Source organism: Odontesthes bonariensis, chromosome 6 (assembly GCF_027942865.1).
Source record: "Odontesthes bonariensis isolate fOdoBon6 chromosome 6, fOdoBon6.hap1, whole genome shotgun sequence".
In the NCBI taxonomy this organism is placed as follows: domain Eukaryota; kingdom Metazoa; phylum Chordata; class Actinopteri; order Atheriniformes; family Atherinopsidae; genus Odontesthes; species Odontesthes bonariensis.
Genome location: NC_134511.1, coordinates 33,840,047 through 33,860,027, shown reverse-complemented (window position 1 = coordinate 33,860,027; position 19,981 = coordinate 33,840,047). Strand labels below are relative to the sequence as shown.

At 40.8% G+C, this 19,981-nt stretch overlaps 1 protein-coding gene across 1 annotated transcript in view; it reads left to right on the top strand.

Annotated features, from left to right (window-relative positions):
• The first annotated feature begins 625 nt into the window (after positions 1–625).
• The window catches only part of dock5 (dedicator of cytokinesis 5), a 37,823-nt gene continuing 18,467 nt past the window's right edge, over positions 626–19,981 (top strand). Inside the window, exons 1-20 of the mRNA XM_075468433.1 lie at positions 626–777; positions 8,021–8,104; positions 8,317–8,357; positions 8,440–8,495; positions 9,688–9,784; positions 9,937–10,085; positions 10,230–10,365; positions 10,466–10,623; positions 12,024–12,105; positions 12,665–12,794; positions 13,212–13,284; positions 15,202–15,344; positions 15,507–15,632; positions 15,766–15,890; positions 16,420–16,518; positions 16,664–16,736; positions 16,834–16,937; positions 17,158–17,338; positions 17,689–17,786; positions 17,907–17,996. Of these exons, the coding sequence (XP_075324548.1) occupies positions 735–777; positions 8,021–8,104; positions 8,317–8,357; positions 8,440–8,495; positions 9,688–9,784; positions 9,937–10,085; positions 10,230–10,365; positions 10,466–10,623; positions 12,024–12,105; positions 12,665–12,794; positions 13,212–13,284; positions 15,202–15,344; positions 15,507–15,632; positions 15,766–15,890; positions 16,420–16,518; positions 16,664–16,736; positions 16,834–16,937; positions 17,158–17,338; positions 17,689–17,786; positions 17,907–17,996 (2,088 nt within the window). The 5' untranslated portion in view covers positions 626–734. The remainder of the gene's footprint in view (positions 778–8,020; positions 8,105–8,316; positions 8,358–8,439; positions 8,496–9,687; positions 9,785–9,936; positions 10,086–10,229; positions 10,366–10,465; positions 10,624–12,023; positions 12,106–12,664; positions 12,795–13,211; positions 13,285–15,201; positions 15,345–15,506; positions 15,633–15,765; positions 15,891–16,419; positions 16,519–16,663; positions 16,737–16,833; positions 16,938–17,157; positions 17,339–17,688; positions 17,787–17,906; positions 17,997–19,981) is intronic.

Here is a 19,981-nt window from a genome sequence, read left to right as displayed (position 1 = left end):
AGCTGTGAATGTCTGACTTCACTGCCGGTGTCTTATCTTATTGATGGACAAGCCACCAGATGCTTCGATTAATTTTGCGGCTCGTATGAAATATTCTGAACAGTTAAATCAAATTAAAGCTGTGTGAGAATGCCTTGTCCATTTACGCTCAACCAGAATGCAGAAGGTCTTATTTAAAGCAGCAGGTGCGACATTGCGTTTGCAATTCATCTGGTTTTTAATTAAAAACAATAACCGGGCAATCATTTATTTATGACACGTCAGTGATTTATAACTCTGGTTCGGTTAATTATTCTCGTCCAGAAAGTTAAATTGGGTGTAGCTCCACAGGCCCACTAAAGCCACCAGAGACCTTGAAGCAAAGCAAGAGTTCAGCCTCAATGCAATCTGCCTAAATTCAATTTGAGCTCATTCGGGGACTTATGCCAGGCTGTTACAGTTATTGACTGATTGATGTCTAATGCAAACAGGACAGAGTTCCTGAGGCAAAGCAAAGCCTCGGTCAAACGGGTGTCTCCAGTTTATTTGAACAGTTTGAGCGGCTCTGGCATGCCCCTTTCTCCCCTTCTTCCCGCTGCTCTCTGCCCTCCTCTCCCCTCCTCTCCCCTCCCCGTTTATTAGTCATGATGGCGGAACTGTGAGCTTCGGGACGAGCAGGAGTGCACCGCCCGTCCTCGCTGAGCAAGTGTACATAGTTATTTATTTATTCACCCAACTTCTCATCCTTCCCCGCTATGACCCGTTGGATTCCTACTAAAAAGGAGAAGTATGGAGTTGGTAAGTGCTCTTATTTAGCTGCGTTTGTTTTGCTTGCGGAAAGCTTACCGAGTGAAGTCCCAGCAACTCCTCTAACTTCCAACGAAACTGGATTTGGTGAAGTTTGAGAAACACACAAGCAATATTCGCGACTTGTGGTGGTGGTGGTGTTGTTGTTTTCAACACCGTAGACCAGTTTTGTTTTCACAAAAATTCCAATTATTGGTTTAATTTCAGCAACTTTTACGCTCCTTGTTGTCTCTGTGGCGGAATAGTTTGGTTTAGTTAGAAATGAAATCGGCTACATAGTAAACCACGAGAGGTGCTGTGGAAAAACGGGAAAGTGCCAGGAATTCATTGAGCATACCAGTCATTCTTCTACCTAAGCTCAATCTTAGAGGACTTGTTGAAGTTTCAGTAAGCTTGAGCGAATCCCCATTTTGCTCTGAGGTCCTTTATAACCCCCTCAAGGACTCCTGTCGAGACTCCACTCAGCAGCAAGTGTGGGGCTGCACTGTTAGAGAGATAAAAGATGAATTTGCATAAACATGATTTGAGTGCTATTTAGCTACATTTACATAGGACTTTACTGCATTAGTGTAGTGAGTCATGACCATTTTGCGAATTCTCCTAACAAGTTGATCATTTTGACTGCACTGCCTAGTAACAAGGTGTGGCCCAGTCACCTGTATCTGTGTGTTTTGGTGGGTTTGCAGTCTGCAGGTATGAATGTGCAGGCTATCAGGAAGCAATCCACGCCCTTAAGGTAAATCTGCCCAGAGGTTGTGTCCGTGAGAAATCCCTTTCAGGTTAATAACTTTATTGCCAGCACAGGTTGGCTGGTTATCGGCTATCATTGTCACAACTTGTGACCCAGTAAATCTTTGCTTAAAGATACACACGCTCTCACCAGCGTTTTTTTTATACCCATGTCTTCTGCAAACAGGGAACTCATGTTGAAAACTGCCTGTGAGAACAGTTCACTGTGCAGTTTCTGTGGCGCTGAGCTCTAACTTGACCAGCCTCTAACTCAGACTTTAACTCAGACTTTAACTCAGACTTTAACTCAGACTTTAACTCAGACTTTATGGTGTTTCTAAGTGAAGTGTTTTCTACTCAGCTGCTGATGTTGTGACTCAAAACACCTTTTTAATCCACAACTCTGCAGCATAAATGTTTTCACCTTTGGTTATGTTCGACCTTGTTTTAGCAGCCGATGTTGAGGCTCTCCCTTATGGTGGTCAGTGGACCTCAGTGTGATCTTGAAAAATCGCCTCCCCGCTCGATTGTGTAGATTTTGCCATTTCCCCGCTATTCACCCCAAAAACAGGGCAGGAGTCCCTAACAGTGTACTTAATCCTTAAAATGCCATCGGACCCTGTACAAGGGCTTACATTTTTAATCCGATTTGTTAACCTCGACTGAGCTCAAGTACAGGCAGCTACGTTTGGGGAGGGAAAGAAGAGTTTGTCAGATTTCTGATCATATCGTGCATGCTATCAGGAAAGTGCTGATGAAATGAGGCTTAATATAGAGCAGTCTTTTATGGTGGATGTGTGATACCTTCATAATAGGATGGGTTCTTAATTTTACTGAAAAGAAGTACTGGTCTTGTGTTGAAATTAGCAGGTCTTGGAAGTAGATTATTCAGGCCTGAGAAAGAAATGGATGTGGTTCTCCGGAGTAGAGGAAGAGAGTTTACCAGGCTGCTGTAGCTACTCCTCATCTCAGCTTGTGGCTAGATATATCTGACTACATTATATCTACTAGCGTAACACACCCAGTTACTATGCAAACATCTGTGAAGTGAATACCAGATTGCACGCTTCAGTGAAAGATGGTACAATTTTTGTCTGAACGTCCCTCATCTGTAATCTCCATGTGCGTCTCACTTCTGCAGGTTTTGGTCTGGTGAACGTGCATATTGGGGGAAAAAAACGCATGTGAAGCACGCTGGATCTCCTTGACTTTCCAAATGTTTTTGTACTGACTTAATTGAATTCTGATCAAAAGCAGGAATGAGTTTGTATTAGCATTTGTAATGCTAAAAACAAACGCCTCCTGTAAATTGTTCTATTTCCGTGCCTTGTATGTGTGGAAAAAGGCTTTTTTTGACCCAGTTTATAGGTTTTCAGAGTTACATTATAGTGCCATTAGCTAAATTTCCTCTTATCTGTACTTTATGGTCCTTTAGACGACGAGGAAGAAGATATCTATGTTAAAGAGAGATTTTTTTTATTTTTTTGTCCATTCAAGTTTCAAGCCTTACCCTCTTGTCTTAATATATTCATTTATGGTTATATGGCTAAGTTTGATCATCTTTTTAAAATCTTTCTTTTGTAAATTTGGCAGCAGGTTAGAGGGCTGTCTCTCTCAACATCTGAAGATAAGTGCTCAAAGTTACTGGGACAGAGATATTTGTTTAAGTAAATTACAACTGAAAAGACATTCTAGTATATCCCATAAATGTCTGTTTGCTGTCCGATTGCTGATTTCAGACTAGCTTTCAGCAGATTGTGTCTGTGGCGATAAATGAGATTAAACAATTTTGTTAATGCAATGTCCGAGATGTATTTTCTGCTCAATATTGCATATTTTGGGCCTAGGCCATTTATCAAATATCTGAACGCTGTCGATAGCAAAGCTGTTTTAAAGGTGGGGTAGGGGATCTTTTTCTGGAACATTTTTTACATATTGCTTGAAATACTCTTCACACCCTCATTGCAACCAATTAATTAAAAGTTTTGACACAAATATAAAAAGTTTTAGTGGCCTCTAGAACGTACAATCTAGGAAAAACAGTATCCATTCATACTGAACGGACCGTTAACAATGATTGGATTCTGATGCCGTCTATCAAACTGCAATCTGCTCCTCCCTCCCCCTCCTTCCCCCTGTGCGCGTACCCTGCTCTGTGAACGAATTACGCGTCCAGAAGCTTGGCAGGAAGCTAAACTAGAGCCAGCTTGGCTAGCACCTAGCATTATTAAACGTATAGTTAGCATAAACTAAATACTAAATACGGCAACGATCGATGCTTGCTGTCAGAACAGCGCTCGTGCACCTTCGTGCTCGTGCGCGTTCATGTACTCTAGAGGCGTGCCTTCGGGGGGGAAAGTGAAGAAAAGGGTTGGGACTTTTTACCTGTGTATTTTCAAAATGCAGCTTCGCTGGACTCAAAATCCAGGATCTCCTACCCTACCTTTAAGTGTTGGGTAAAGGTTTTCTGTCCAACATTTTGCCATGTTGTTCTTCTGTTTCCAGAGGTGGATATCCCCAACTTTCCTCGTCCACATATCAGTGTGTCCATGTGTGATAACAGCTTCTGCTAATTAAGTATATTGTAATATTTTTGCGTTACACATATTGCAGATTGCAAGCTTCTGGTCCTCGTGATTCAGTAGAAGACTTCCACACTGAAGACATGATTTGATGTGTGTAGCTTTCTTTGTTGCTGTGTAAATGCATTTATTTGCCCAGCAAAAAAAAACCCACCCAAAAACACAATCGGATTTCTTTTAGTATAATCAGGCGGCCGATCAAGGATGACATGACATGAAAATCGGATGGTTCCCATCAGCAGCTGAGCGATATATCCCTCTGTAGTGACATCACTGAAACGTTTTGCATACAATTCAAGCATCAAACGATAAATGTGGAACTTTAAGTTATGAGGTTCGGCTACTACGACACGTTTGACACAGAGCCCATTGTTGTCCTGCTGGTTTGGAATTGCCTCTCTAACTATTGAGTTGCCTTGTGGTTGATGTCAGCAACAGGTTTTGCAAGGAGGATGTAAAGTTAGAAAATTAATTATCCTGTCAAAAAATCTACTATTGTGAGTGTGACTGTTACTTGAGTGCCGTACGGCTCCAGCACAACAGTACTTGAAGGAAAATATACTGTTTTCAAAGATAATGTATCCATCAGCGTTTTCACTTCAATAATTGAATATGTCAGAAAAAAGTGCTTCTTCAAATCTAATCAGATTTTTCTCTAGCTTTCAAACTAAGTCACAAAAATCGTGTTGTACCCAAGCTCAAAATGTTTTGCACCGACTTCCTCCCTTCGCCAGATGAATGTGCCATGAAGTCTAGACATCAGTTAATCAGTGAAAAGGGTTTTTAAAGTAACAATAAAAAGTATTAAATTTACATTATACATGTGCATGAAGCTAGTTATATTTACAACAGTTTCAGTACCAAATGAAATTCCAATGGTTACACATTGTGTTTTTGTTTGTACACATGATGATGATGATAATGATACATAACCCCTCCATACTTGCAGCACCACTGAGTCCTGTTATTATCTTGCGTTTTCTTCAGGGAACATCCATTAAAGTCATTAGTGTCATAAAGATGGTTGCGCTTAAAAATATTTTAAGCACTCGGCCGCTGTTTTCATTTGAAAAAGATATTTGAAGGAAGTTTCCTTTAAGTAATGATCAGCGTAAGAATGTTAACATTGTAAACAAAATAAATCTGATGTACTTGAGATTTATCTCTCCATAGATCACAGTCATTACATCTCTAATTGCTTGCCTTGCAATGTCAAACCGTGGATCGCTGGCTGTACTTTGGAGATAAATACTGAGCTTGATGGGCAGGAAAGCTGGAGGGTCAGTCTTGACTTGACTTTTAAAACCTAAAATCAGATGAATAATTAAAAAAAAAGAAACTAGGAGGAGAATCCCCTTGCCTCCTCTTCTTTAGATCAGACATTTGTTATCTTCTCTCTATCCCAAAGATTGCATCAAGGTTTTTAACCTTAATTAAAAGATGAAGCCTCGCACTGATCTAATTTAGTCTCTTTTTGCATTATTAGCTTTGAACTTTAGAGTTAATTTTCTGATTTATGGGTAGCCTGTAAGGACTTATTTGCTGGAGCACAGTTTTAAGAGGCACAGATCATTACTGGTTGTCTAGACATTTTGTGGGACCACAAGGCTTCTCTATTGATGCCTTTTTTTTGGACTTGCTGCCTAAGGAGAATTGGCTCAAACACAACCAACAGTAAAAATGTACCCCTTAGCAGATGATATTAGTAGTCTCTCTACAAGCGTTGACATTTTATGATATGTTATACATCACTGAATGGTCGCTCAATAAAGACAGTTGGCTCTTTACATATGAAATTGATGGCTGTTGTTTTTGCAGACTGTGCAGCTGCAGCTTGGCATATTTTTTACCTATTGCTGACTTTAATATTCCTTCCGTGTCGTACTTGGATTCAAGCTTTTCCTAGCTTTCCTTTCATCATGTGTCACAGTCAAAATACCTTTTTTAGTACGGTTGTGTTTTCAAGGATTAGTAGCTAGTTTCTTGACTCTTGCATCATTTTTAAGGTCCACGATAACATGGAATACTTTCTTGTTGTTCTTTTTTTTTTTCTTTCTCTGTGTGTCGGCGTTGAAAACAGTAGATTCTCATTGTGTTGAGGTAACTTTGATGGGTTGCCAGCAGCTACTCAAACTGTTAAGCCGTGGTGTTCTGTAATTGTTGTCTAATCTACTTCTGTGCTGAATCATTCAGAGAAAATCAGGCCGACTATGGTTTAACATCAGTATGCATGTTAACTTGACCTTTTGCCCATAAAGTTCATTTGGGGGAATTTACAGTCGTAGCTACAGGCTCTATATTGAAAGTTTAAAAGGAAGACTGTGTGTCTCAGAGTTGTGCAGATGAGCTGTGCTGCCAAAGCCAAGAGTGATGCCTTTAGCTTAGACAGTGTGGCATCACAACATGCTCAACTGGGCTCCTACCACTGGCATGCTGCCATGTTGTTTGCCAGGCCTGGACACTGTGTCAAGTCGGTGAATGGACCATTGTCACTCCTAGCATGACTAGAGTCAGATGTAATTTCTTCAGTGTAATTCTCTGGTGATTCATGTCATTGTCTGTATTTAAGAAAATAATTTCCCACACTTGTGTCTTAAATACAAAAAAAATAATGTGACAGAAAACATTATTAGTTTGATACAATTTCCACTATTTGTTTTTCTCTTGATGACTTAAGAAGGAATCTTATAATTATACTCATTTGGAGAAATGCACATAAAATCTGCGGACACCACGGATGGATCTAATTAGGTCAGCATAATATGACAACTTGGCCAGCACATGTTTAATTGCATATTTAGTCACTCATGGGCTGCTAACCCAAGCACAATCTTAGACTAAATTCTTATCTTCTTGAAGAAGTTTTAGTATTTAGTATATTTTATGGAAAGCTGAAGAAATCTTTCTCAGAAGAGGAACTCATGGAGTCAAAAGTGTAGTCGCACTCAGTGATTTGTCAAGTTTAGGTATTCATACTAAGGTGTGATGAGCTGAGCCAGTTGAAGCGTGCTGTGAAATCTGGCCTCCAGGAACAAGCATTATCACCATGCAAGTCAGGGCAGAGCTCTGCTCATAGTGTTTCTAACTTTCTGCGAGATTGAGCGACCGTGCTCTGTTGCAGCTTCCTCAAGTCAAGACAAAGACCTTTACCTCAGTATTGTTTGCCAAGGTTTCTCTTTTGCAATGTCTCTTTGGTTTGGGGTGTGTGTATGCTTGTGTGTACAGATGTAGTCTTGAATGATCCCTCCTATTAGTGTCCAGGTTCGAGTTAAAAAGCAAAAGATAAGAGTCACTTCCTGGAAAGCTGGTCGGTTACAATGAGAATGGGGAAGGACAGCGCTTGGTGATGAACTGCTCGGCAGAAACATGACCTGCAGAGTGTTAATTAACCAAATGCCACGCCCGTGATAGAGGATCTTATGCCATCAGATTTGTAAGCTCACTGGTAAGCTACCTGCTCCAGCACAGTCCCTTCAATAGAACATTAAACACAGCCTCAAGGCATTAGGCTCATTTATAAATGCTCAAAATGCTTTTAAAGTCTGAATTGCACAGGAGTGCTTGCATAAACACTCAGGCTGCTGCTGGAAAAGGCAGCCAGATGAGGAATGAATCGATGTTAAAGTTCTTCCATGCTACGAGTTCAAGTCCTGCAACAACACGGGTGAATTGGCTTAATTCTTTTTTTTTTTAGAGAAGAACCCTCTGAAGCAGAACTTTTTTTCAAACAGACTCAGATTTGTTCCTCTGTGCAAGAAGTGATTGAAAAGGGATTTTGGGCTTTTCTTAATCCAATGGTCCTTAAGAAGAAACCAAGTTGTCAGTCCTACTGTAGGCCACAACAATTTCTTGTTGACAGTATTTTATTTTTTTTTATACGCTGTGTGTTTGACATAATCACACAGTTCTGTTTTATCCTTCAGCAATCTACAACTACGATCCCTGTGGCGAGCAGGAGCTGTGTCTACAGGTGGGGGACACGGTACACATACTTGAGAAATTTGAAGGTATGAGTATGAACACACGACAGGCCCTGACACATCCCTCTTTGCTTCACTAAAGCACACCAGCACAGCACCTTAGATAAGATGTTGAACTAACTGGACTCAGTATGCTATGCTTGATAATGTAAATGAGTCAACCACATTGTCATCTTATCTTATCCTAAATTGCCTCACCCTTGGTGTAACCTTTACCTCTTGTTGCTTTATATTCTCAGGCTGGTATAGAGGCTACACTCTAAGAAAGAAATCGCAGAAGGTATGGGCATCATTTAAGCTATATGATATTATAATTAATGCTATGATCTTTATATACCAATTCTACCTAATTGTTTCCTAAGGGCGTTTTCCCAGCTTCCTACATCCACTTGAAGGAGGCTACAGTAGAGGGAAAAGGGTGAGATCACATCTCAGTAAACATTTAATTTAAATTATAATCCTTGTCATTTGCCGATAACATAACAGTACACTTGTCTTTGTCATACATGAGGATTCCGTAATGTTTTTCTTGGCTGTTTAAAGCAATACTATGTAACATTTCTACCTTGAAATAACAGTTTGAAAAAAATTGTGCGGCTAGAATGAGTTTTAATATTACGATTGGCCTGTGATGATGCCCTTCGGGGGTCTGAGTTGGAATAACTGCGCTATGTAAAGCCTGATTTATACTCGGAAACCAGGTCGTCTGCGTGTGTGTCGCAGTTAACGCAGACACTACGCAGACACTCTGGTGCACCTCCTCAAAATTGTAACTCACCGCAGACAGTGCCGCAGACATCGCCGCAGGGAGGAGAGAAAGGAGGCCTCTGATTGGTCAACTCTACATCCGCTCTACACTATGCGTATTTCCGGTTTGCTAACCGGCTGACGCTAACCGTGCTAACCGTGACGATTCTTTCGCCTCTCTGCCAGCTCCAGTAGTAGCAATATTTCTTCTATTTCTAGATCGATCAGCTGCATCTCAATCAAAGTGCGCATTCGTCCAGTCGCCATTGTTGTTGAATGACCTCCGTAACCGTAACACCCACAATCCTAGCTTGTTCGTGATTGTCCCTCTTGCGTTGTGGCGTGGGATTAACATAGCGCAGACAGCGCTTCAAGGCATAAATCAAAAATAACTGCGTCGTGTCTGCGACAAGCTCACTGCGACACACTGCTGCGAAGTATACACGAGCCTTAACTTTGCTGGACCGGCCCGGGAGCTGAGCGGAAGTACTTTGACTTGCTTTCTGGCACACCTACCGCAAAATCAAATAGACCCCTCTCACGCTAGGTATAAGGCTAAGCTAGCGTAACATTGTCAGTACGATCATCATGGCAGAGGCACCGAAGAAGAAGAAGAAGACGTTGACTGATGAAGCAAAGAAGAGAAAGAGATTCACGACAGTGTCTTAACCGTACATTATCTCCAAGCCTGTAGGGGGAGCTCCATAATGGGCTTTTTGAGAAGTTACATAGTATTGCTTTAAGGCAAACCATCCAACTGTTTGTCATACATAGAAAAGCACTAGAGTGATTCTAAATTAAATGACATGATCTGTGAGCGATGTGCTACTAATTGCTTATTCTTCTCTTCCTGTGGCTGATAGCCAGCAGGAAATAATTATTCCAGCAGACTTACCCCTGGTACAGGAGCTCGGGGCCACCCTGAGGGAATGGGCACAGATATGGCAAAATCTCTACGTGGTACGTGCCGATTACCTCTCTGTGTTCACCACTCAGAATCTAGTACACACGGTTCTGTAAAAATCCCACTGCTTGTATACATTTTTGTAAAATAGTTTCATTGCTCTTCATTCCGCTGAAGGAGGGATTATTTGTACATGTTTATCTGACAGGCGAACAAGACGGCCCTTTTCAGGGGTGTGCAGCAGATGGCTTACAGCCTCATCGAATATCGATCTCAGATAGTGTCAGGAACGCTGCCCAAGGATGACCTTGTAGAGCTCAAAAAGAAAGTCACAGCAAAGATTGATTATGGAAACCGGTATGAAGCCTGCTTTCTAATTGTGCTCCAATGAAATACCCTCTATTTTAAACGGCATTGTAAAGTTTTATATGCTTGAGTCTCGTCTTCAAAATTGTCCTTGGTAAACTCATCTGATGCTGTCTGATCCAATGTGTTGCCAAGGATTCTGGGGTTGGACCTGGTGGTGCGAGATGAAGCAGGAAACATGCTGGACCCTGACCAGACTAGTACGGTCAGTCTGTTCCGGGCACATGAGACGGCTTCCCGTAGTGTCGACGACAGAATACAAGAGGAGAAGGCATGATTCTGATCTGACCATTCTCTTACTCTCTTTACGTTGTTGCAGTTGCCAATTTCAGTTACTCTTGACAGCCATGCACTGTTCTGTTTTTATGCAGACGCGACTACAAAACATGGAAATGAGGCGTCAGACTCTGTTCAGCACAGTCCATACCTACAGTCTCCTCATGAACCTAAAAAACTTTGTGTGCAACATTGGAGAAGATGCTGAGCTGCTCATGTCTCTCTATGACCCAGACCAGTCGGAATTCATCAGGTTAGCAAGCTAAATATATTTGTATGATGTAATATAACAGCAACTGATGTTACTGTAGCCCCATATCAGACATCTACTTTGTCAACTGACATAAAGAAAAGCCTTTTTTTAGCTAAATTCTGCCACCTCTACTGCAACTGTTGCTTCATTGTCACTTATTATGTCAAAATATTGAAAAAATATCATTTAGAAGCTATGTAATTGATAATGATGGCTAGATGTTGTCTATTATTCTCATAAATACCTCTGCATAGAGGTGATGTTGCAGCTTCAGCACTGTTTTGATTGAATACTTTAAACTATGCTGCCGCTGCCTCAACTCCTTGTAGGAAATTATGGCGATTTAAAAAGCAGTTTTTAATTCTAACCAATGACCTGATTAAAAGTTAACTTTGTAATATTAAGATGCAAGAGCATGAACAAGGCTTCAGTGCAGAAGCATTTCAGGTGGAACTAACACCATTAACATTAAAGCCTGATTCTTACTCGGCGCAAACGCGCAACTGTTCTGGCTCGAGAACCATTAATGACGTCATCGAAAGCGCCAGCCCCTTCACAGTTCCTTCAGCTCATAAGCGCAGTTTGCGCCGAGAATGCATCACATTTGCAGTTCTCTCCAGACCAGCGGGCGTCACTGTTGAGGAAACAAGCTGAAGAACCGGACGAAGAAAAGCATACGAAGAAAGCATACACAATGCCACCTGTGGTGTCACGTCAGCAGAGGCTGGTACATCTGATGCGGAATGAATTTACTCTGGGTGTAGAACTGTATATGTATCTCAGAGCTAAGCGGCTGCGGCAAAAACAGAAGAGAAGGTGGAATGTTCGTCCTTTGCAACAAGACGAACTTTGTCAAACGTTGTCCTGGCTTTGGGACAACGTTGTCCCAGTGTAACTTCATAGACGTGTCGTACAGATGTTTGTAGAGGCGCACCCTCTCGGTCACCGCGGTCTCTGCAGTGTTCATGTTTCCTTTCTCTTGGTCAGCTGTTTCCGGTTGAGCTAGCGCGAAGTCAGAAAAAAAGTTGTGTGCGCGCCCTTGTGATGCGCAAGGATTTTTTAGCTTGCGACGGGGGGCGTGGCGGAATTTTGGGTCACGTGACCGTTTGCGCCATTTGCGACCAGCTAGTAAGAATGGGTCAAAGCGAGGTTGCGCCGAGTAAGAATCAGGCTTTAGGCTGTTTACTTTAAAATGTCAATTTCAGAAAGGTCTGTTGGGGTCTACAGACTTGCACGTTGTTTCTTATCAAAGCATTCAACCATCTTAGTATTTATTTATTTTTTTCCACTGATCCTCTGACAGAGGAAAATATAATGCAGAATTGCTTCTTTGTTCCTGTTTCTCCTGATGCCTGAGACGACGTGATATCTAACTGTGTTTCCTATTTGAATTCATGCAGTGAGAACTTCCTGGTGCGCTGGGACAGTATGGGAATGCCTAAAGAAATTGAAAAACTCAACAACCTGCCAGCTTTGTTCACGGTAACTGAATCCCAGCCCGCTGACAGTATTCCCTCAGTCCCTTCAGATCTAAAATGTCCAAATGCTGCTGGAAATCTATGAGGAATAGGACAATTTGCTCCTGGCTGGTTCTTAATTTACCCACAGTTTCACTGAATTGCTCACACTCACGGTACAACATGGAGAATTTTTTTCTCCATTGTACTGGCACTGTTTGTTTTATGGTCAACAAAACCCTGGCTGTCATGGTGTTAACTTGCATGTGTGCTACCCAGAAGTAGGCATTTAGAGTTCAATAAAATCAAAATAATCAATTTGGATTTTTTTTTTTCCTCAGAGAACACTAGTCAACACTCCATGACACAAAAATATAACAGAAAATTAAACATGTAATGCTGGAATGGTAGTTCTATTTGCATTTTATACCATGCTTTTTTTCCTGTAATATTTGTCATCTGGTAGACAGCTGTTACCACATGAATGCACTTAATTAACCTCCTGATGAAAGAAGAAGGTCTTTTGTATATAATACACCACATGTGCCATGACAGGCCATCTTTGTGTGTCTTTTGTTATCTAGGATCTGAGTAGCAGTGACCTGATGAGGCAACGACTCTTCCTGGTATGTCAGATCATCAGAGTGGGCAGCATGGAGCTCAAAGAGGGCAAGAAACAAACTGGCGGGTTGAGGAGACCGTTTGGTGTGGCTGGTGAGGAGCTTTTCAAATGTCCCAACATTGTTTAACAGTCACTGCAATAAAAGATGCACAGATGCACAGGTATTGTTGAAGTGTGGAATAAAATTTCCTGACCCAGAAAATGCCATCATTCTGCCACGGCAAGGGAAACTCTGGAAATTGGTTTAGCCAGAGTCTTTTTATTTTCTGACCAGATGATTAGTGGGTACGAAAAGAAATAGTTTCATGAACCCATAATCTGTTTTACTGTGCTGACTCACTGCCAAGCAACAGGTGAGTGAGATTCAGTTCCTGGCTTAAGCTCCTGTAATTAAAAAGCTATTTTCACTTTTATTTTATGAAGAAAAAAATGATATTTTGCTGTTTTTTGTCTAACTAATCAACTGTGTATTGCCTTCTGTGATTCTTTCAATTTGTTTGTCACTACAGTGATGGACATAACAGATATTGCCCATGGCAAAGCAGATGATGAAGACAAACAGCATTTCATCCCCTTTCAGCAGTGAGTCTTTTCACTTGTTTTTCTTTTGCCACACTTCAGCTGTTAGTACGTCTAATTTTCTGTTGTAACGATGCACGCATGAGAAGACACGTGCTCACTTCTTACTGTGTTCCTCCATTCCTGTTTCAATGGTGCAATGTGACTTTTCCTGTGCTGCATTTCAAGGTCAAGTGAAAAAAGTAATTTGCACTCCTGAGTGTTAGCTGTTGTCAAAGGCAGTTTTCTACATTATGCTTTCATGGCACCTGCACAGCGGGGTGTTCACGATGTGTTTGCAGAGCTCCTAACGGATTCTTGACATCTAAACCAAATTTGTTGAACCTGTTGGTTTTATTTCTCTGGTTCACTGATGGTTGTCCTCCTTGAGGAGTATGTTTGAATAGAACAGAATATTTATTAGGATGTTGTAAGTGTTTGGATTATTTTTCTTAATATTAAATATGTCTATTTTTCTCACCCTGAAATGAAGGGGAGTCTTTGGAGGGATATGTGCAGGCCATGACTTTAATATATTTTTTTGTTTGCATTACACAAAGAAAGCATTAAACTACAGAACCCCTTGTTAACATTTGCCGCCTTGACAAAGTCATTTCTATTTCATTAACACTGACTGACTTAGTTGTCTGTCCTACTAATGAAGTGAATAATTACAAATTAAATATAAAAAGGTCATGCTAAATAGATTTTCATCCGAGCAAATGATTAGAGTAACTACAGGACAAGTTCATTCAGCTGTTTAAGCACATATTCTGAAATGCTGAGTATGTGTACGTGCACAACTATTGATTTACATCATTTCAAATAAGACAAATACTGGGACAATTACTAGATCACACCTAGAAACATGCATATCGACTGGAACATGGCACCAGTGTAAATTGTTGCAGTCACATTAAGGGGACATACACAGCAATAAATGATCAGAACAAAAAGTGTTTGAGCTTTAGCCGAAGTTGCCGCTCTGTTTGACCAATTATCAGTATTTATAACCACTCCCACCCACTGCAATTTTTTTTGTTTACAATACAGCATGTTTGTTAGCTTAAGATTACTTTTTATCAGCAATCGGACATTTTAATCTGAGAAAACTGTTACTGTAGAAGGCCTTAGAGGTTAATGTGGTTCTGTTACTTCTCATCTGAGAATTGATAACAGCTATGCTTATCACTCTTGACAGCTTAAACATGTCAAGAGTAATTTATTTACCTGTTTCCACTGTCATTCGGTTTTGTACAACCACTGCGCACTTGGCAGAATAACATGAATTATTATGGCATGAGAACATGTTGTTTTGAGAAAACTGTGACTCTGAGACAAAGTATTTTAGATTGCGTACAGTCCAATCTTGTGCGAATCACAAATTTTGAGTGCACCCTGTCACTTTCACAGGCATGTCTGAATGAAGGGTAAGGAACATTAATGGGCAAGTGACCGATCTTTGGAGCACTAAATGTCATAGTTTTATCAGACCCACGAAGCCATTGATGTTGCATATCTTATGTGTGAAAACTGCTTATGCCTCTCACCGAGCATGCTACAGAGTTGCAAACTTTACCGGACAAACTGTGGAATCCAAGTTGATCACAAAGATCAAGTTATAGACCACTTGGTCAGTGTCCAGATTTTGTATTGAAAGATTTAGAAAAATCACACAAAAACAATTAAATTGCATATTTAGAAAAAAAACCAAACAAGTAATCTTGTGTTTTATAAAAGCTTACTAGTAGAACGATTTAACATTTGTCCATCATATTCGCTTGAGGTAAGTGATGTATTTGGATGGATAATGGTACATCCTGTCACTAAATCCAGAGAGCCTTATTTTGCCTCTGCAGCTCTTCCTTCCATTTATTTGTCACCTGTCAGAGATGCTGGCAGCTGATTTTTCTTCTTCTTATCACAATATCTCTCCCCCAGGATAGCTATGGAAACCTACATCCGCCAGAGGCAGCTCATCATGTCTCCGCTCATCCCCTCCCGAGTCATAGGAGAGAATGAGCCGCTCACGGCTGTCTTCAACAAAGTCATTGCCACGCGGGAGGTCAATCACAAAGGCCAGGGTAAAATGAAGTGCTCGCAGACAGTGCGTTCCCCTGTGATTTCAGAGGGCAGCTCTAAATTAACCTTTTTGTTTGGAGGAAAATAAATGGTGTGTGAGGGATGTGCAAGATGTATCCTTTGAATGTCTGCCTCATTGAATTTCTTTACATGTCTGCCGGCAGGGCTGTTTGTGACCCTGAAGCTCCTCCCAGGGGATCTTGCCCAAGTCAGGAAGGACTACCCCCACTTTGTAGACCGCAGCACGGCTATCGTTAGGAAAATGGGCTTCCCAGAAATCATCCTCCCAGGTGGATTCAAGTCTTTGTTGTAGGGCATTGCTCTGCTCTCAGCATGGTTATGTTCATTTTAATTGTGCACAGAGCCATGAGTGTTCATAGATTCTCAGCACACCCACCTAATGATCTTTTGTTCTTTCTCCAGGAAACGTGAGGAATGATATTTACGTAACCTTGCTTCAGGGGGAGTTTGACCGTGGTAAAAAGAAGACTCCCAAAAATGTTGAGGTCATACTGAGTGTGCACGATGATGAAGGCAATCCCATGGAGGTAAAATGGCCCAGTAAAAGCAACAAGCGCTCTTAATTTTTTTTTTAATAATTTATAATTGAACTTTTATTGTTTTATGAGGTAGCATTGTCTTATAATAGTTCCTGTAATCCATAGCTCCTGAGGCATGGCCCTGATGTATGGCATGTCAGATGTTCACAATTTATGTGGGTCCATCAAAGTCTTAGAAGCATCATCTATTTTCCATTTATGACCTAATTGCTGCAAAATTAATGACGCTTACATCGGACATTACATCAAGTATTATTGGTTACCTCAGTACTCTTTGTAAATTGTAGCATTCTCACATGCCACACTAGGATGGAAAATGTAATGTATTTACTGTTTCTATTTTTCTGTCTATTTCAAAACGGCCTCAAAGACCTGCTCGCCTTGCTCTTCTTCTGTATGACCAACTCCTAAGCTATTCCCATTCCTTCGTTGTTTTATATTTACATGCTCATGTTTTTTTGTCATAGAGGAAACTGCTAACGTTCCTGTCATGTAAACTTTCCTTCAATATCTGCAGAAAGCCATATTTCCTGGGGCTGGTTATGATGGCATTACAGAGTACAAGTCTGTCATTTACTACCAGGTGAAGCAGCCTTGTTGGAATGAAACGGTAAAGGTAAGCTCATGTCAAGAAAACATGCCTTCAGGTAAAATATGGGTTGAATGTACCTCTCCTGCAATTCTCCCACTAGATCCTCTTCTGTGTATAATTGTGCATTCACTCACCTTATTTCCCCTGACTTTTTTACCATCACTGTAAGGTGACGATTCCTATTGAAGACGTGTGTCGCTGCCACCTGAGGGTGATGTTTCGACATAGATCCTCCCAAGACTGTGAGTTACTGTTGTTTCTATGACAGATGCTGCCATCATTTTTAAATACAGCTGCAGTTGGATTTGTACCCGTCCTATTCTCCTGTGTATCCTTCAGCCAGGGACAAATCAGAGAAGCCCTTTGGTATGGCCTTCGTCAAGCTCATGAGAGTAGATGGGACCACACTGAAAGATGGCAGGCATGAACTTATCGTCTATAAGGTAGTGTTTCAGGATGATGTTTCAATGTTAGTATTCTACTCTGTCATTCACTGAACCTAAAGACGAGCATCGTTATTTAATTATGCAGGACTCTTTCATGAATATCTGACGGTGGGTAGATGGATTATGCATGAATCTCTTCTCAATCAATAAATATGAGATTACATCTACATCCGTCAATATGCTTCATGGTTCATTCCTCATGTCATATTTTTTTCAGGTTGATATGAAAAAGGCAGATGACGCAAAGGTTTATCTCACCTTGCCAGCAACCTGGACCGAAGTGGAAGAAAAGGAAAAGCAAACAGGGAAACAGTTTCAGCATTCGGGAGTGATTCCTGTGACTAAAGACAGTTTCCAGATCGCCATGCTCACCTGCTCCACTAAGCTTACTCAGAATGGTACTCAAGGGTTCATTTCTAATTTTCCTTTTCCTCCAGTCTTGGACAGAGGACAGATTGTCTATGATAATTAAAAGATGCCCTGTCACAAGTCATCTTTAAAAAATTTAGACCTGATAATGTGAGGGACAGCGGAGAAGCAGCACCGCTGTTGCCTCCCCCACTTTAAAATGAATTAAGACGATCTGTGTTGCTAATATTTTGCTGATGTGTTGATGTTTCCAGATACAGGTTTAATTAAGTTTTTATTGAAATTTCAGGCTTTTAACACAATTACCTTAACCAATGAGGAGATATTGCTCCTATGGCATCTGTTCTGAGGGGCTGTTATTTTATTATCATTTCTCCAGTGGATCTGCTCGGTCTGTTGAACTGGAGGTCTAACCCTGAGAATCTGGAGCAGATTTTGCAAAGGCTGATGGGCGTGGACGGAGGGGAGATTGTCAAAGTAAGTCCTCATGCGTGTTGCATTAAAACATGTTATTCTGTATCCTGTTTACATTTTCTACATGGCGTGTAATGCTTTATTTAATGACACTCCTGTAATATGCTTCTGTTTCATCCACAGTTCCTCCAGGACACTCTTGATGCTCTGTTCAACATCATGATGGAGACCTCAGAAAAAGACACCTACGATACCTTGGTGTTCAATGCCTTGGTCAGTTTTGATCAAAGCCAGTGTTAGTTAGTGATAGATTTTAGCATACAATTGTCTTACGCAGTGATTTGCAAAATGGGGTCCCTTTAAAAAGGTGCCAAAAACAACAGGGGACGCACATATTCTTCACTTCAGAGGTTGTCATAATTAATTGTCATTGCAAACTTTAGTAGTAAGTTGGAAAAAAGGCAAATGAAGAACTACAACGATCACCACTTCAGATAAGAGTCTAGTGACACTGTGTGTTAGTCTTTACAAACATATTTACACCGATAGACGAAATGAGGTCTAATTTGACTGATATTGACTCATGCTTCTCAAAGGTTGTATATGAATGCAGGAGCTCAGTGTCTCAGGCTCTGGGAAGGTAATGTGTCAGCTGGGAAGATGAGCGTGCTCACCTTCACTTTCAAGCTGATTCAGTGAGTGGGGTTACATGGCACAGTAAAGAAGCTGATTAATGGCTAAATTCCAATAAGACTGAGTTATTGTTGATTAGGTTACTCGCAGTCGGATTAAGACCCCGAGATAACTCGGTTCAAAGTCAAATTAAACGTGCTTGTAGACGGTGAAGCACGTGGTGCGCCATTGTGCATCGTGTTTGTGCAATAAGAAACTTATCACACACGAAATGTAGAGGGACGTAGCTTCATCTTGCTCTTCGTTCTCCATCTTTCTCGAATGCCTGAGTTTGTTGTTGTTGTTGTTGGTGGAGTAGCGGTCAACCGGAAGTGGCTCTATTAGCAATAGTTGAAATGGGTACAGCGCCACCTATCATACTGCGGTGTGACATGCTTTGTGCTAATGATTCCATTTATTCACCGCCATATATACTTGGATAATTGCCCTTGCTCAAATAAGGAGCATAACTATAGCTACAATCTAATTAATCTCATCATGTAGACCCACTGAGTGTCAGAGATATATTCCAGCAGAACGTTTGAAAAAGTTTGGGATTGTAAGAAAAAAAAAAAAATGCAACACTGTTGCATTCGGATTGGCTCAAGCACAGATTCAGGTTATTCTCCCAGTTAGTGCTGTTTAAATGTTGGAGGCAGCCTTCAACACCCTGATAACAATGAAAGAAAAAGCTGAGACAGGCTGCCACAAACATCACACAAGACATCTCATGGCAGGCTTGAGGTTGCTGTTTAGTTTCTTGGGAAAGGAAAAGTGTGGCTGATTGTTCTGGAAAGCCAATAGATTTTTGCCTGAAAATACAAATTTTAAAAGTTTTGCTTCATTCTTGTGAAATATTTTTTGAAAATGACAAAAGTTTGCTTAATGAGCACATGTTTGAGGAAAGATGACGTAAGTACAACACTTACTGAGGTATTTCTTATGCCTACTTTTTAGTAAGTAGTAACCTTCACCACTACAGACATCGGACACCACAGGATTGGCCATCAGAACTGCTTGTCATATGATTGAACAGCTTCAGAACTCGCCCCAGTAACAAAAAACAAAACTTTTAGATCTCTGAACTGGAGGTTCAGGGTCATTCTATGACTTCTTAAAGCTATGATCTCACATTACCAATCGTGTTATAATGACAAAGTGATAAAGATTAAACTTGTTTAATTTTTTTTGTTTTTACATGTCTCTATTTCTGGCATATTTAATCTAAACTTCTGAGTGTAACACTATGCCTTCAGGGAGAAATGTGTGCTGGCATCTCCATATTTAAATTAAGTCACATCTGCCTGTTTCTGTGATGGCTGACTTTTAGCTATAAATAGTAACTAGCTATATAAGTAACTATAAACATGTTTTTCTTGATGTTGCATGTCTTCTTCAGCAAAAACTAAACCTTATTATAAAGCAACAGCTTAAAGGAAAACTCCGGGGCATTTGAAGCGCAATCCCATTGCTAGAGGTTGTCAAATACTGATAGTAGGACACAGAGAGGTGCAAATCTGCGCTCCCTGTGCGGAGATTGCGCTGTTTGCGCAGCCTGTCATGCGAGGCTAATACGTGGTGGCTAA